The sequence below is a fragment of the Anas platyrhynchos genome, chromosome 3 (genome assembly GCF_047663525.1).
Source record: "Anas platyrhynchos isolate ZD024472 breed Pekin duck chromosome 3, IASCAAS_PekinDuck_T2T, whole genome shotgun sequence".
Taxonomy (NCBI): Eukaryota; Metazoa; Chordata; class Aves; order Anseriformes; family Anatidae; genus Anas; species Anas platyrhynchos.
This window is the reverse complement of record NC_092589.1, coordinates 39,613,858-39,630,871: the sequence shown is the minus strand read 5'-3', so window position 1 is coordinate 39,630,871 and position 17,014 is coordinate 39,613,858. Positions and strand designations below refer to the sequence as shown.

The window sequence follows — 17,014 nt, the reverse complement described above, 5'->3', positions numbered from 1 at the left end:
ATAGACTTACCTTGCTGTGAGCTGTATCTCTGCCCTCTCCTGAGTGGAATTTGAATTGCAAAACCTCATACTGTAAAACCCAAATGGAGATTTTTCTGTAAATCAAGTGTTAAGGGTCATTGCATTTGGAAACTGATACGCACAGTGACACTGAAGTATGTAAAAGCTTATCAGTGGGTATCCATATAGGCTGATTACTCCTAGTCAATTTAGCAGTTCAAATAAAGTTACTAATATGGTAGCACACCTTAAACTCATAAATTCCAATGTAGGTAATGGCAAAGAGATCAGAGTATAATTGCATAAATGTGTTATGGGAGAGCCTGAGCTTCTTAGAATTTGTACTCTAAATAAAAATAACAGAAGGTGAAATACACAGTTGCAGGTGAGTGTGAAGTTCAGTGCGTAGGGTAACCTAGCAGTTCAACAGCAGAGCTCACAGACGTGTTCAAATCTTAGAGAAAAGTCTTTCCATGGAGAAACTCTGAGCTCACTGGTATGGTTTATTTAAAAGGAACAATGGGAGGTTGCTTAATTTGGGTATGTAAAGTACCATTAAAAATAACGGGCTTTTTAATCTGACAAGGGTAAAACAAGAACTGATGGCAAGACAGATTGCTGAAAATGAACAGCAAAGTACATATTTCTTTTTACGTTAAAAGTGATAAATTAATGAAACCAGTTAGCAAAGGATGCAGCAGATCTTTCGTCCTGAGACATTCTCGGAAAAGGCTGAAAGTATTTTGTGAAAGACATTAGCTTTGCTTTATTTGGCTTGATACCAGACTAAGTGGGCAGCAAACTGTATCCTCCATTACCAAAACTCAATGGTTCTTATACACCTAGAAGTAAATCTGAAGAATTCTTGTTCCTTTAGATCTTCAGTTGTCCTGATTCCAGTCCCAGGAATCCTATCTACTCGTATATTTCCTGTTCCATCATGGACTAAAAGAGGAACGACCAAACTACTACAATAGGGGGCAGGATAAATGTCAGGGTGGTGTTTGTTGTGTTTTTTGTTTTTTTTTTCTGAAGGCCTAGATCCAGGAAGTACTGGGAAGTGTAGGTGTCTGAGAGGTTTAGGAACTAGACTAAGATTTTTGAAAGGGACTAGCCAGCATCTTTCAAGTATTTGTGTCAAACTCTTATCTAATATGTGAGAACTCTACGGGCGATTTAATTTAAAACCTTGCCACAAATAAAAATGCTAAAGAAAATTACCAATTAATGCAGCATACACTAGAAGACATATCTGTTGCTAGTATTGCACTCCTGGCTAGTGGGCTCTACTCTGCCATCGAAGTCATCAGGAACAGTTATACTAGCAGTGGTAATTTTTGCCATTTCCTTTTCTGTAGTCTCTGTATTCAGGTTGTTACCTTTTGGTATGTCTGGCTCATGGAATATGGCTTGCATGTGTCAAGCTACTAAATTTTCCTTTCCTCAGTTTTCCTTTTTGGATTTAAACACGGGTAGCAAGGGCTAAAGCAGTTTTCTGCTTTGTTTTGTAGCTGACATTGGAGGAGTCTCAGAGTTGCTCTGTGTTTGTTATGGCAAAGGCTGCAGAGGAAGTCCCAGTGAATCACAGATAATTGTAGTCTTCAGGATAGCCAGTTTGTTAGCAGAATTAGCTTCATTAATCTTTCTAATCTGGTAATTAAACAGAGGCTAAAACATAATCAGGGCAGGACAAAAACTGTTTTTAAACCAAGAAAAAAAAAAAAAAGAAAGTCTCTGAAGATCTTATTGTAGTACTTTCTAAAGGGAAAAAGAGTACCGTAGAGAGAATGCTCCAATGATGTTTTCTTCTGGAAATTTAAATGCTGGTTCATTTAGGCATTTTTTTTTTAAAGGCTAACAAGATAGCACTGTACATTTTCTGTCAAATATCTGAGGGGGTTTTGACCAAATTTGGTCAAGGAACTAAAAATATGAAGTTTGGGCGGCATTTTAAAATTGTCTTTTTTTCAGGGATTGAATTTTTGAACATGCCTATTTTGAATAATGTAATGTGATTGAAGCTGCCACTTTGCTAGCAAAATGTTTATCTGATAGAAGTTGTTTTTTTTAAATCACCTTTTGTGTTAGAAGAAGAGAATGCTCTTGCTATTTAGACGTGGTACTGAGACTTGAGAAGCATATCTGGTTCCCAGGCTGTTACAGGCATCCTTTGTGACTGCCATTAAAAAGAAATAAGTATATTGTACTTTTAGTGTTCAGCGATGGCTGAAACAGTGACAAATTGCTCTGCTTCCATGTTCTTGTAGTGTTTCTGCTTGCAGCACTGGAAAGCTTGTGACTCTCTATGCAAGGCTGGAGATCTAGTAGGCAGGAGCTATGAACTATATTTACTATATAGAAGCATCATATGGAGTTTAATGGTCAGTCTAATCCCTTTCATACTCACTGTGCTTGTCCTGCCTTAAAAAGACAACAGCACCAAGTTTCTTCTCCTTTCAGTCTCTTTCCACATCCTGTGACTTATTTAAAAGGCCCCAAACTGGACAGGGCTGAGGACAGTGAAGTCTGGGGGCATAGGTTGGTGGCTACAAGCATGGTGTTGGTCTGGATTTGGCGGTAAGCATGAAAAAAGGCCGATGGGTCCACATGGCAGCCAATCTCTAAATATTGCTTGCAGTATTGTGTGTCACCCAGTGTGAAGGTAGAATGAAATCTTCCATTCTAAACTAACAAATAAACATACAAAGCAAAGATATTTTTGCAAGTCACTCTGATTTTCTTAATTCTGTTTTCTTCTTTTGTCTCTTGAATTTCTTTAAAACCTAACTTTTGATATAACTTGAACAAAGTTTCTGAATCAACGCAATTCTTGGCAGGCTCTAAATAGAGCTATTTCCAGGAAGGATACTTTTGTTTAAATACTTGATGCCAATTCTGTTTTACTATTGTGGTTTGTATATCATTTAATGTTTGTTTATTGTAATGTTCATGTTTGCTATAAAGCAGCTAAGGTTACAGATACATATGTGAAAGGACATAGAGAATATTTGTGTAGAACATACTTTTTCCTTCTATCTTTAACCCAACAAATGAGTGTTTATTCTTGAAGCCTGTGTATTCATGCTTTCATCTTAAAGTTTGCTGAAAAAAAGAATTTAAAAAAGCAAAACAAACCAAAACTGGAAAATAAGTATTTTTGTGTCATTTCTGCTATCTCTTAATGAATTTAAAAAAAAAAAAAAAAAAAAAGATTATATTTTAACTAATAAAGGCAATGAATTAAAAGGATGTTCACCCTGAAACATCTTACTTTAAAAAAAAAACAACAAAGCAAAACAAAACAAAAAAAAACCCACAAGCTTGTAATTCCATGAAATAATAAAAAGAAAACCCTTAAGTTATCACATTTTTGGTGTCTTGATTTTAAAACTGTTCTGAAGTTTTTTTTATTACTTTTAAAAAGCTTATTCCTTGTATTAGGGGAAAACAAAGGTCTTTTAACATGGCAGGACAACTGAAATAGTGACAAGAAGCATTCTAACATTTAAGAATGAGATTAAAAGAGGTAATGTATCTCTTTGCAAAATAAAATTTAGTATTTTTAAAGTAATTTTATCATAGCTTTCTTTTTGACTTATTATTTTACTTCCTCTTGCTTTGGTTGTGACTGGCTTCATGTCACCTCTGGGCTGTACATGGCGTTTTTGGTTCTGTACATTCCCATGATTGTCTCTCTGTCCATGGTCCTTTGTTCTTCTCATTCACTTCTCTTTTTTAACTGAAGCTATTTCAGTCTCTGTATTAGGCTGGTGGCCTTCTCTTTTGGCCAGGATGGGAAGGCAAGACTTGTAACAACAAATGAAAGCAGTCAATATGCTGTGTATGCTTAGAAGCCTCTCTGGTGTTCAGCAGTGCTTGGGCAGGTTGGTTTTCAGCCAAAATTTCAAACAGGGTACACTCCAACTGATTGTGAAGTAAAAGAGGGATTTTGTAGCATTAAATTACCAGTTTCCCACAGAAAGAGGAGTGGCTGGGATGCTGGAGAACTTTCAAGCAAATCTTCATAGTTTATAGGGATATTTCCTAAAAATAAAACGTTCATTTTCTGGAAACATGGGGGAAAGAGCCCAGTAATTCATAGCCGGTTACTGAGATCGAAGATACTTCTGGGCACATCTCCAGGCCTATCATAACTGCATATTCTGTATTTTCAGCCACTTTCACTAGGAGAGGTAAAAATCTCATTCACGTCTAAATCAAATTGGCAAAGCAGAGTAGTAAGAATTTATCAATCAGAATTTTTCTTCTCTGTGCTGATGAACTCTGGCTTGCAGCTGATGTTGGTGTTGAACATCATCAACAAGCTACTTGGAAGTTCCAGCGAGCGTGAGAGTACACTTTGTCCGTTTGCAGCACACTGGATCAGGCAGCTTCCTTCCTAATGGAGGATTAATTTCTATCATGAGTACACGTAGAGAGAACACTTAATGTGGTTGCCTTTCAGATAAGAAAGGCTTTTCTCCTTTCTTCCCAGGGAGCTGAACTGAGCTCAAACTCATAAACAGTAGTTGGTTTAGTTTATTTTTATATATGCAAGTATTGTTGCTCTCTGGCTGGAACAAAGCAATTACAGTTGTTGTTGGTTAGAAGGCAAGTTCCAGATTTTTTTATTTTTATTTTTAAACCGTAGGACTAGAATAGGATTAACAGGTGAGAAAATGAAGAGGAACTTCACCTCATTTAAATATCACAATTTCCTCACGTTTATTTATATCCTGCCTTTGGATGTTACTCTACCTCATGTAGGAAGGATTTGAATTTATACTACTTTAGATCTTCCAGCTGTTAATGTTCCTGAATTTTAGGGTATAAAAATTAGTACAGTTATTTCTTTTATTCTTGATACAATAATGTTGTGTGCACGTTTTGTGCTGTATACTGTCACAGTTTACCATAGTATACCTAGGAGAAGAGTGCAGGAAAGTGTTTTGACCATAAAGAGAAGAAAAATGTTTTACAGGAAACAGGTAGTGTTGCTTTGATATATTGATGTGCGAGACTTCACACACTAAATGGACTGTACAGGAAAAAGGTGTGCAGAGCACCCAAATTGTTGTATATGACCAGGAAAAGTGCCTGTCAATCCCGAAGTCCTCTCCTTACCATGTACTTAGTGTTACGCTGATACCTACTTCGTGATGACTATTCAAAGTGTTGCAAATGCATCTACTCAAAGAAAATAGTGTAATTCAGGAGAAATATCAAATATCTGTGTGATTAAACCATCGTTTTTGGGTGATTCCTGAGACTGAGCAAAGGTGCTAGCTCTGAGTTTAGCTTGTATGTATAACAAGTGGTCACCTGAAATTGTACTGTAACAAAACAATTTATTAACAGTGTTTACCAATTTTTAACCTGTAGTAATCAGCTGTGATCTACATGCATCCCTGATTCTCTATTGTAGAAATTCAGGGTTTTATTCCTACACATGTAGGTAACCCTCTCCCTTTTGTGGTTGCAGTTCTGTAGTGTGACATTTTAAAATATGTTCATGAGCCAAGTAGGAGATGTTTTTAAATATTTTGTGTTGGCTAATTATTTCCCTACAGACTACAGGCTGGAGAGTGCTGCCACACTAGCCACAGTGCGTTAACAGATTTTGAAAAGCATTGTGATGAAATTACAGGTCAGATATTACCACATGATGCAGTTCCTTTATCCTTAAATCAAATAACCATCTGCTGGGAAAAGTGATTGTTGTTGGTTTTTGCTTTTTTTTTTTTTAATTTTATTATTGAAATACATTTAGCAGATGCTTCAAGTAAAAGGCTTTATGCAGACTTTTGTTGTTGGTTTTACTGTCTGTTCGCTCAAAGTCTAGTTGAGCATCCTTTAGCCAAACTCATCTCTTGCTCAACCTACTTTACGTTAGCTCTGGGCCTGTATTGCTTCTTTGTACTTCATTACTACTACTGAAATAATGCAACCTCCATTTCTAGTGTGTAGCTTGAAGGTAGGGGAATGAACAATATCAACTGGAGTCATTTACACACTCGGAGTAACTGTATTGGTTTAAATTAAACCAACAAAGCAGCACACTCACGTGCATGGAACATTTAGCTGGTTTGGCTCTCAGTTGACCTGCTTGCTTGCAGAATGCCCTGAATGGTTAGTCTAGGCAGTCTGCTCTCTTAAGGTTATTGACCTCTCTTTCCACTCACAAATAAATGTCTCATTGATTTATTTCCATTTCATGAATTCTTATTGCAGGTATTTAGAAATCCTAACTGGTTTGGGCATATAACTGTTAACAGATGCAGTTTTCTTGTACCATATCTCAGTATGAAGGAAAGGTGAAATGAGGATCTCTTGGAGGTGGTGGGGTAGTGATACCTGCTGCTTTACATACACTGTCACCACCTGCAGCTTTCAAGGAAGTGAAGATAGTCTTTCTCTCCTTTCAGATCAGCGAGTCAGAAACTTGGTTTCGTGCAGTGATGCTTTTGCAGTCATGCTGCTTGGTGCCTTTGCAGCCATTTGTACTGCTCTGCTATCTTGCTGTTTGTAAATAAAGCCATCTGTCCAAGCTAACATTCTGGCCTCTAACAGAAAATGAACCATGAACACTCTAGTCCCAATTCAGTGGTCCACAAAAGTTGTTATTCCTTGCAATACACAAAATAAGCGTGTGATTTCTGTATGTGTGGATGTGTGTTCTTGGGCACAAACACATGCATCTGTATACTGCCATTCATTGAAAAATGTTCTTCGGCTGACGCCTGGGAGGCCTTAAGTACAATAGGTTGTGGAAGATCAAAGTTGTATCACGTGATTCAGGATGCTGCAATTGAATATTGGTGTATGTGATAGTAAGTAATGGAAGGACTCTTCTTCGAGAATTGATTTCTGAACACTGTGGTTATTTTATCTGAATCTTGTCATTCCCTGGCTGCTTCTGTTCTGTATTATGTCTGTACATGTGTCTGGCACTGGGAAGTGTTTGATCTTTTCTGTAGGTCATGCAAGATGTTTGATGTCTTTTTGTTGACTTTTGAGTATAAGTAAATAAATGGTAGAATCCCCTGTGGCCAAAATGTCTTAACTTTTATGTATATCATTGTGGTCAATTACAATGCGGCAAGCTGTGTTAAGTTTCTCTGTAATTATAATAATCAAATATGTAACATTTGTAATGAAAGGCAGATTTTTGAACTTTGTGGCAGTGCACTGGCTCTCAGAGAGACCCAATTTCTGATTTATTTGGCCAGAAGAGCAAGAGTCTGTGGAGGAAGAAAAAAATGAAGGTAAACAGATTCTAGGAAAGTTTGCTCATCATATTACTGGTGTTTTCAGGCAATTTCTTTACAAGTCAAGTTTATCTCATGTAATTAATCATGAATCTTGTGAAATCTGTTAATTTTCAATTATATTATTGTGTTGGGTCTGAAAATAAAATTTTCTCTGCTGTTTTCCTGACCCACCAGAGCTTATTACAAAGCTATCAGTTTTAGGTGAACTTGCTAGGTATTCAGGTGAGAAGGCTAGGGGCAGTTTACAAGTTTAATCTTACCTCTAGCCTGTTGTTTCTGTCAGAAGATTGCTTTTGTTCTAATAAAGATGGTGTTTTTGAAAGCTTTTAAATGGCTTAGTCTTCTGTCACTTTGAATATATTGCAATTTGTCACTATTAATATTTTATTTTCTAGTAAATAAGTTAAAATAGGTACTGGAATAGCTATTTAAATTGAAGCAGGAAAAAAAAAATCTAGGTAAGGAACAGAAGATGAGCACAGATTCTGTTTCCAATCATTTTCTACTAGGTTACAACTGTTCTGATTTTTTTTTTTAATACAGTCTTTGTGGAAATAATATACAATAGAAATTGGAGAAGTAAATGCCCCTCAAAACAAGCAGACAAACCCCCCCCCCCCCAGCCTCTGTAATGTTAGTTCTTTAAACTAATTTCTTCCTTTCTCTCAGAGAAGTTGTTCAAAGAGAAAACTTTCCAGTGTTATGCTATGCTCAGTATGGGTTAATGCAGACTGACTTTTAAAGTCCTACATGACTCAAATAACCATCTGCAGTGACAGATCATGTGCTTGGAGGTTTATGCTTTAAGCTATCCAAATATCGGATAATCCTAGAACATCACAACAAGAGGTGCAAAGCAGGTTTTATGACTTAATTCTTTCGGTTGCTTATACAGTCCTTCTTTTTTTTTTTTTTTTTTTTTTTTTACTGTTGCCAAAATCCTGAACAGCTTTGTGACTCAAGGCTTTTTGCTGTATTTTTGCATTCTGTCTAGCTAGGGAACATCAGAGTAAAACTTCCTCAACCTTTGTACTGTTAGGAAGTTCGCTTATGGAAAATGCATTTGTCTAGTTATTGTTTATTCCAGACCTGAGTTTTATGTCAATGACAATCCTTAGATTTCTCTCAAGAGACAAGTTAGCATTTAAATAAGTACAATGCACTTAATCTTAAATGACTTTCTTGTGTTGTTGTTATGGTCAAATGAAAACCTGTGATAATGTGGCACTGAGCCACTGAAGACAGTGGTTTATCACTTGTTTACAACAGGTCTTGGTTAGCTCCATGAGGCACAAAAAATCTCTGTGCTGGTGCTACCAGCTAGAATGAAAACAAGCATCCTTGAGTTTTGATGGAAATATTTAAGCTTTAGAGTGGTCAAGAATGCAAATCTTCACGTGCAAATAAGAAGTATCAGCACAACCCAAATAATAGCATAGCATATTCTAATCTCCCTTATCCCTCTAAGATTAGAGTGTGTGTGTGGTTTCCTCAGCAAAATCTTAGACTAAGAACATCCTGCCAAAGATTGATATCTTTTAGGGGTTGGAAATTATAGTGTGTACCTAGGGGGAGGAAAGCAGTGAGCTTATGGAGGAGCTTAGAACTTAATTTTTTCAGAAAAGCATTTAGGAAGTAAAAGCTTGCAGAAAGCAAACCTTGAGGAAAAGCTGAAAAAGTATTTTCATAATCTTCTGCATAGTTTGTTTAAATTTAGCATTACTTCAAAGTTGCCTGAGAATTGTGATGCTTTGGAAATGCTGAAGAGAAATATTTCAGCAATTTCTTGTTTGAGATTGTTTTTACTGATGAGTATTAACTGAATGGAAGAAAAAGGAAATTGCCTCCTAGATATGTACCCATTAAAGTTGTTTTAAAAAAGTAGTGCTTAGATGTCTCTGACTGATACTGCAGGAAGGCAGGATGTGTATAGCTTGACAAAGTGAAGCTTAAGTGAGGAATAGGACAAACGGTCTAGTGGGTAGTCTGGGCCTCCAGAGACCAGAGTTCAGTTCTTGTTTAACCATAGGCTTCTTGTATGACTTTCTGGCAAGTCATTCAGTGTAGCTTGTGCCTTTGGGAGTATCTCATTTTACAGATGGGGAAATGTCTCAGAAGGGTGTTGAAAATAAAATCCATTAATGACTGTGAAACTATATAAATGCCTTCAATATGCTGAAAGTTGGCCATGGCTTCAGCATGGGTTTTTTCCTCTGAAAGTATGTCTGGTTTTATGGATGGTTGCCTTTTGTTCCCTGAAACAGACTACTAATATGCTTTATTCAGGCCTGGAGTTTTTCAAGCTCTGTGCTATTTTCCAGCAATCATTGTACCAATCTCAATACACTACCACATAAGGATTATTTTAACCATATAGAAGTTGTTTAAAGTGCCTTCACAATTAATCTTACTTGTACCTACTAAAACGCTGTATTTTAGTAAGTACCACAACAATAGCATAGACCAGTACCAAGATAAAACACTTCAGTGATCAAACATTTTGTTCAATGATGGTTGTTACATCTTTTGTTGCATGTGGAGAGTGTGGTCTGTATGTGCAAGGAACATATTTTGCAATATATCCTGGTTACAGCAAAGCTCTTTTTGTATCAGCTCCTTGATCTCATTCTAGTTTGCATCTTGCCTTGTTCCCTGTTGTCCTTTTGAACAATTGTATCTTTTTAGACATCTTCTCATAGCATCTCTCTGCATGTATAAATGTTTAGCTGCATTCAGAGAGAAGTATTTTTAGTCAAAACGGAGGGTCAGAATAAGAACTGCTGTGATCAGACTATTTTCATTGCATTCAGGTATGTCTTTTTATATCCAGCTGGATTTGACCAGTCTTACGTATGTCTAAGGGCATTTCACATGTGGTATCTTTCTGAACATTTGGTGAAAAATTATTTTAGAAGCAATGCTTTTCTAAAACAATAGAATAATGGTTTAAAAACTCCTGTACTACTAGTACAGCAGTACTAGTAATTGCACTACCAGTACAAAAATTACCAGTAAAAAAAAAAAAAAAGGAACTTTAGATTGTGCTGTTCTTCTTTTATGCTTACTTGTATAATGACATTGCGTAGTCTCCACTTTCTTCTAAGTGTAGTTTTATGTATAGATTGAAAGAAAATGCACATAGCTTTTATTCTAGTAGCATGAATGTTTCTAAGGTATTTATACCACTGTTGCTAGACATTCACTTATAAGTGTTATATGCAAAATTAGAATTGAATCAATCCTTTTCATTCCATGCTGGCTTTGATACATGAAAGACCTGAGACCATAAGGTTTCCTATCAGTTTGGGGGATTATGCTTCTTGGGGGAGGGTGGAGGGAGTGGGGAGGGATCTTTCATATGTAAGGTCAGCTGAGGCAACTAAGCTGCCAGTTCCTGGCAAAAGTACTGATTCATGTGGCTGATGCGACCGTCAGCATAGGTGCTTACTGAAATGAAATGGGGGTGTTTTATAAATCTAAAAAAATAAGAACGTGTCTATTTCGTTCTCATTGGTGTTACAGCATTTTAAGACTGGGAAATCTTTGTAAAAGAGAATCCCTTGTTTATAAATAACTTGTTCAGCTCAGAACATCAGCAAAAAATCTGAATCAAATCATTAGGCATCATTTTTAATAAATTGTATACGAAAACGGTCCACTTGATGGATAATGAAAACTTACATTCAGTGCTCCAGTCTTTCCTGGGTTGTTCATAACGCTGTTTGTACTTAATAAATGAGCAGAAGGCAGACTGTGATAGTGGTCATCAGCTCCTTCAGATGCATGATTCTTCTGCAGGGACGGTGTCGGGGTTGTGCATGTGTGCGCACACACTGGGATTTTAAACTGCATCAAGTACTTTACTGAAAGCTTAACCAAACAGTATATAATGCTGAAAGAACCAGAGCATTAAGCATGCCTCTTTAATACAGCCATCTGTTGAGTACTATAGCAGTTTTTCAAAAGCCGCCCTCAACATAGACATCAAAGTCTATCCATCCACCTGTGCATCTGATCTAACATTTTGTGTCTAAAAATTGCTACGGCAGAGGAGCAGTATTTCAAGATCAGTAGCTTTATTTAAAACAAAAAGCACCCCCTCCCGCCCCTCATGCTGCCAGTTCAGAAATTGTTAAAAATGTCTTTACTCAATATTGAGCACTTTATTTATGGAAAAAACACTCAACCACGCTTTCATTTTCCTCTCCTCTGAGTAACCCCTGGCCTTGCTAACACCGATTTCCTGACTTGTCTATTTAAAATACAGCTGCTGAGATCATTTTCTTAATCCGTGGGTCTGGTGACATCAGACCTGTGAATTTGTCTACCGTCTCTTTCTTAAAAGTCACAGAAGGATTTTTGTGAAAAGCTGGCTTGTGGAAAGAGGAGCATATGTTACCCTGATGGTTTCAACAGCTGTGGCCCAGGAGAGGGAAACAGCAGAGAACCTCTGCTGTAAAGGTCCTCCCGGGTGATGAGGGAAAGGTGGAAGCAGAAGGACGGTGACAAAAAATGTAGCCCCGTGAAGCTACCTGCTGAATGCAGGCAGACAAAGCCTGGTGCAGACCGGACATCTTGGTATCTCGTTCCTTCCTTCCACCACAGTGCAGCGAGACGCTGGGCATGCTGGCTGAGCAGATTGGCAGGAGAGCGCTGAGCTTGGGTCTCTGTTACACCCTATGTGGACGGAGTTCAACTACAGTTTACTCCAAATGCTGCCTGCAGGCTCAAGTTTTGATGGTCCTTGTGGAGAATCTCTTTTATGAAGAAAACTGACCAGTTCTTGGCAAAACAATCCTGAGATTACCATTTCACCTGACTTAATCGGCAAGTTCTGCTTTCATGTCATGAAGAAATGTGTGACATCCTCACCTGTGTGATGTAATATGTTGTTTAGTTATGAAGCTTCTGAATTATCATTAATAGTTAAATTCAAGTTGTGGTTGTCAAAAAGATTGGAGTATATCTTATGTGTTAGCGAAGCTCTGTTTTGCATGTTCATTTACTTGCTAACTTGCAAAGATGAACCAAGTGGTCTCCCAAGTTATTAATGTCAATTAGTGATCTCCAGATTGCCATCTTACTCCAGCCTAAAGCCATGCCCTAAGGTCACTTGTGACTGACTTCAGAGGCAGCTGAGTATAGTTTGTGTCCGCCAAAGTCTGGGGTTGGTGAAATGAGGCCCACTTTCCCCTGTGGCATGGAGTGGGAGGAGGTGCGGTGAGGTGAGGGCGCAGGAAGCCTACTTCTGACTGCAAGCCCTAGGCACTGCTGCGTGGGCTTAGGAGGCTCCCACCCTCTGCCTAGGTCCCTACGTCAACCCAGGGCTCTGCCCCTGAGGGGCTGTAGCAGTGCTGGGCTCCAGGTCCCCACAGCTCTGCCCTGCCCTGCCATGGGACCCACTGAGCCAGGCCCAGGCTGGGGCTGCCTCAGTGCCCTGCACCTTTTTGGGGTGGTGGGACATGGAATGGACCCTAGTGGATGAGGTCCCTTGTGACTGAGGTGCCATAACTTCAAGTTTCCAGATTTATGTGTTTTACTTACCAAAATGGAAGAAAATACAGCATTAATGAACACCATGTTGGCTTCACTTGCAGCCTATGAAATTATGTGACAACTGCAGTGTGACATTAAAAGCTAAAACTAAGTGTTTTAGTTTAATTTTAGTTTAATTTTTGAGAGAAAAATGACTACAAAAATTGTCTGTAATGTGTGGGGCACCCAGAATATACAGAAATTGAGCAGTAATTAGAGTTGGTGATGTGGTAAATATGTGGTAAAATACAGAAGGATTTGTAATGAGATCAATGCAGTACCTGAAGTTTTTGCAGGCTATACAAATATGCATTTAAATACAGCAGCTTGATACTGAGAACCTGAATTTCATGCTAAAAGTGATCTCTACAAAAGCAGACTCCTTAAAATCTACCATTGCAGAAATAAATTAATTTTGTATTTCAGAGAAAAAGGATAAATCATGTATTTCTTTCTCCCACTGGGAATACAAAGGGAGTATTATAAACACGTGTTAACCCACTATACGAGCTGTGTGTTGATTTTTTCCCCTATTCTGCCACCAGAGCTGATCTGGCTTGCTGGGATCTGAATAGGTTACAGTGTTGTTTTTCACATTTGCATAGCTGGGCTCAGTATAAATTACAGTCAAAAAGTTACTTGATACTGCTATTTAACTTTGTTCCTTGACTGCTGCCATACAAAAACCACTGTTTCCAAGAACAGTGTTTTAAATGTTTGATTTGTAAAATTCACTGCATTCAAGCTTTCCCAGTGCTAAAGGTACACGTTTCTTTTTCACTTCAGGGAGGTGGAAGGTCCTCTTGTAGAAGTGCCTCAACACCTCTTTGCAAAAGGAGACTGTGTTAGTAGTGAACTATAGACTGGCCCGTGTTTTGCCTATACTTTGGCTTCACAAGTTTTGGAAACTTTGGGTTTCCTTGCATGTGCAATCACTTGCTTTGGGAGCCATTCTAAGTTTTCTTTTAATTCTCTTCTTGATTGCAGATTGACTTGGAGCCAGAAGGGAGAGTGTATGTCATCATAGACCTTTCAGGATCATCAGGTGAAGGTAGGGACTTTAAATATTTTTTTCTTATTCTTTCATGAATGGAATCTTTAAGGGCATTTACAACAGAAGTATTAGAGAAGGTGCTGTACCAATGCCCTCGTAATCTGTACAATCTCAAGTTAAAGTGAGTACATTTTGATGTATATCCCTGTGAGTCAGTGAGCATTTGCAGTTCATCTTAACCTGTTAATCACCAGTGGTAACAATGCTGACTAAAAGGACAGTAATCAAATGAAGAGGGGTTTAGAATCATTAATTTCTAACATAAACCTCCAAATTCTTATTTTTGGAAGAATGTTAGCTAATTACGTAGGTAGAAATGATGAGATGTCAAAGAGGGGAAAAGAGAGTTTATTTGCTTTCATAAATACTAATATTTGTTATTTTTCCAATAAATGTTTTCTTTTTCAAGTAATGAGCACAACATTGTAACAATAAGAGGTGTTTTCATTTTTATGACAGATAAATGTTGGGGAAAAAAATGAAGAAAAAAATTAACTTAAGATATTTTTCTGCTGTTTAATTGGGATAGGAGTCAGGTGGTATATGGCAGGAATAAGAGAGTTTATAAAGAAACAATTCTGTTGTGTATATTGATTCTGCTCTCAATGACAGCTGAACCTGCTGAAATGAGGATGGCTCATTTGGGTTTGATTGTTTTAAGTGATGTCTTCTGATCAGTTTTCCCCAGTAGCTTACAGAGCTCAGCCAAACAAGGTTATCTTTCATTCAGAAAGAAGTTTCATGCAACCCCTGACAGGAGCTGAAATAGAAAATGGTATGAAATGAAATTATTTTGCCCAGCACAGTTAAGAAACAGTGGAAGAATGTGTTTTATATTTCTGCTCTTTGTAATGAATTGCTGACAAATTATTAACAGTAACTTGCAAAAACACATACTGAACTACATCTTGATGTTTAAAAACAAAGCAAACCAATATTTAGACTTCGTCTTCTAGCTATGTACCCACATAAAACATGCTTAGCCTTTTTTTTTTTTTTTTTGCTACATATTGAAGTAGTAGCCATTGCTTTAACAGCAGTTTCTACATATCTTGCTAATTCTCATGTCAATGGTACAACTAAAATGTGGTTGACAGTATTGGTTTTTAAGATGTGTTGGCAAGCAGATGTTCTTCCAAGCTTCCATTTATAGTTGGTTGATACCCAGGCGAGTATAGCATTACTACTGCATTGCAAGATGTGTTCAGATGAGCTGGACTGTCAAAGGACAGGAAGATGGTGTTTAGTTGTTCTTCAAAAGTTCTTTAACACTCTGTAACCTTTTATACAGGAGGAAAAAGTCTATGGTAATGTCACCTATGTTATTTGGTGCTTTACTCTGTTACAATTTAGCAGTGCTTTGAAAGAAATTTGCAGAACTATCTTTTGTGCCATTGTATTACTGTAGAAGGGGAGCATAAGAACAGGAGAATCCATGTGGAAACAGACCTCTGAGGAAAACAGCTTATGAAATGTGTTCTTATGTGAAGACAGAGACTTCAGTTAGGGTGAATTTGGTTGAACCCTAGAGAAGTTGTTTTGCTTACAAAATGAAGTAGTACTTTTTAAGCTTTCCTATCAAATAAGTAACCATGGAAAAGCCTTGTGTAAAAGCATTGCAAAATTCTCTGGGAAAGCTATGGTTTTCCTCACAAGGGAAATTGGACCAGTTTTGTACAACAGTCCGTAAACTTGTTTTATGGTGTTTTGTTAGCAGCACTATGAAATTCTATTTTTAGACCAATTTACTAAGGCTGAGGCCTAGCGAACTTTGGAAGAGACTCCTCTTGCCTAAGCTGTCTTAAAGTAAAATGACTAATTTAACATAACCACTGTATGCATCCTTTTGCAGGGAGAAAACACCCACACTGAAACTAACCTACTCTATTTGTTTCAAAAACATGTATTTCACCTGATCTCTCTGTATACGTATATAAATATTTATGTAAAGAGAATGCATCTGATATGTACTTTATGCATTTCAGTGGGGCAGTTCATTTTAGTTGATCTGTGTTTGCTGAATATAAAAGAAGCCTAGAATTAAGGTTAGACTCAAATGCGTGACTTTTGAGTAGCTAGGGTTGTTTCAGGTGTTTGCTGCTCTTGACCCAATTTGTTAACCAGGGCCCTGGTTTTGAATTCCAGTCAACATTGTAAATGGTAACCGAGTATATAGCATTTTGTTCATGCTGTGTGAATTCTGACATAAAACCATGAGTGTTTTTTTCTTGTTTGTTTGTTTTCTTAATAAAAAATAAGCAATGTTTTATTTTAAATTTTAGAACTTCTTGGCAATGGTCTTCAAAACTTGGTAACCAAAAGCTTGTTGCTTCAGTCTATTCAGGCAGAATTCCCTCTGAAGTTAGTTTTTCCAACAGAGAAAGGTAATAGCAGGTGTAATGATGTCTGGATCTACATCTAAACCTATCTACATTTTATAAACCCACAGTTAGGGACTTTCACCACTGCTAATTAAACAGGAAGCTCTAGGAAGTACATGCAGGCTGTCACCCAAACATGTAAGAGTACCAAGCAAATCAGAAATGTGCCTAATGGGACTTATAAAAGATTGTAAATGATGTAATGAGAAGGTGCACAGTACTCAACTTCAAGTGGGAATTATGCACCCTAATTATATTTGTGAATCCTGCTAGGCCTCTTTCTGAGTGCTTAGAGTCTTAACTACTTCTTTAAATGGAACTTAGGCCTATCAGTGTGTTTAGGAACCCCACCTTGCCTGGTTTTGGAAATGTTAATTTCTATGATAGGATAAAACAGTTGTGCATTCTCAGAAGGTGTCTGTTGAGTCTCTTAAGTCCTGTTACTATCACTGTTTCACTAGTGATTCTTGGGAGGGAAAATGTCAATGTAGGAAAATAAAAACAGCTGTAGTAACATTTTAAATTGGAGGAAAAAATCATGTTGCGTGTCTTTTTTTTTTTTTTTTTTTTTTTAAGTTCACAGAATGGGCAATTAAATATATCATCCATGGAAATGTGGGGTATTCTTGTAAACTAGTACGGTCTTGTAATTCTGTGTACTGAAATTGGTCTTCTTTCTTTCATGTGATATATGCAAGTTTCTGATTACCATCAATCAATAACATAGCTTCAGTAATTTGGCACCCCTAAAAGATTTTTAAGATAGATATCCA

At 37.4% G+C, this 17,014-nt stretch overlaps 1 protein-coding gene across 2 annotated transcripts in view; it reads left to right on the top strand.

Moving 5' to 3' along the window:
• PRKCE (protein kinase C epsilon) overlaps positions 1 to 17,014 on the top strand; it is a 295,014-nt gene that overhangs the window by 88,321 nt on the left and 189,679 nt on the right. For both annotated transcript variants that reach the window (XM_005009801.6, XM_038177630.2), the window contains exon 2: positions 13,794 to 13,857. In XM_005009801.6, the coding sequence (XP_005009858.3) occupies positions 13,794 to 13,857 (64 nt within the window). The remainder of the gene's footprint in view (positions 1 to 13,793; positions 13,858 to 17,014) is intronic.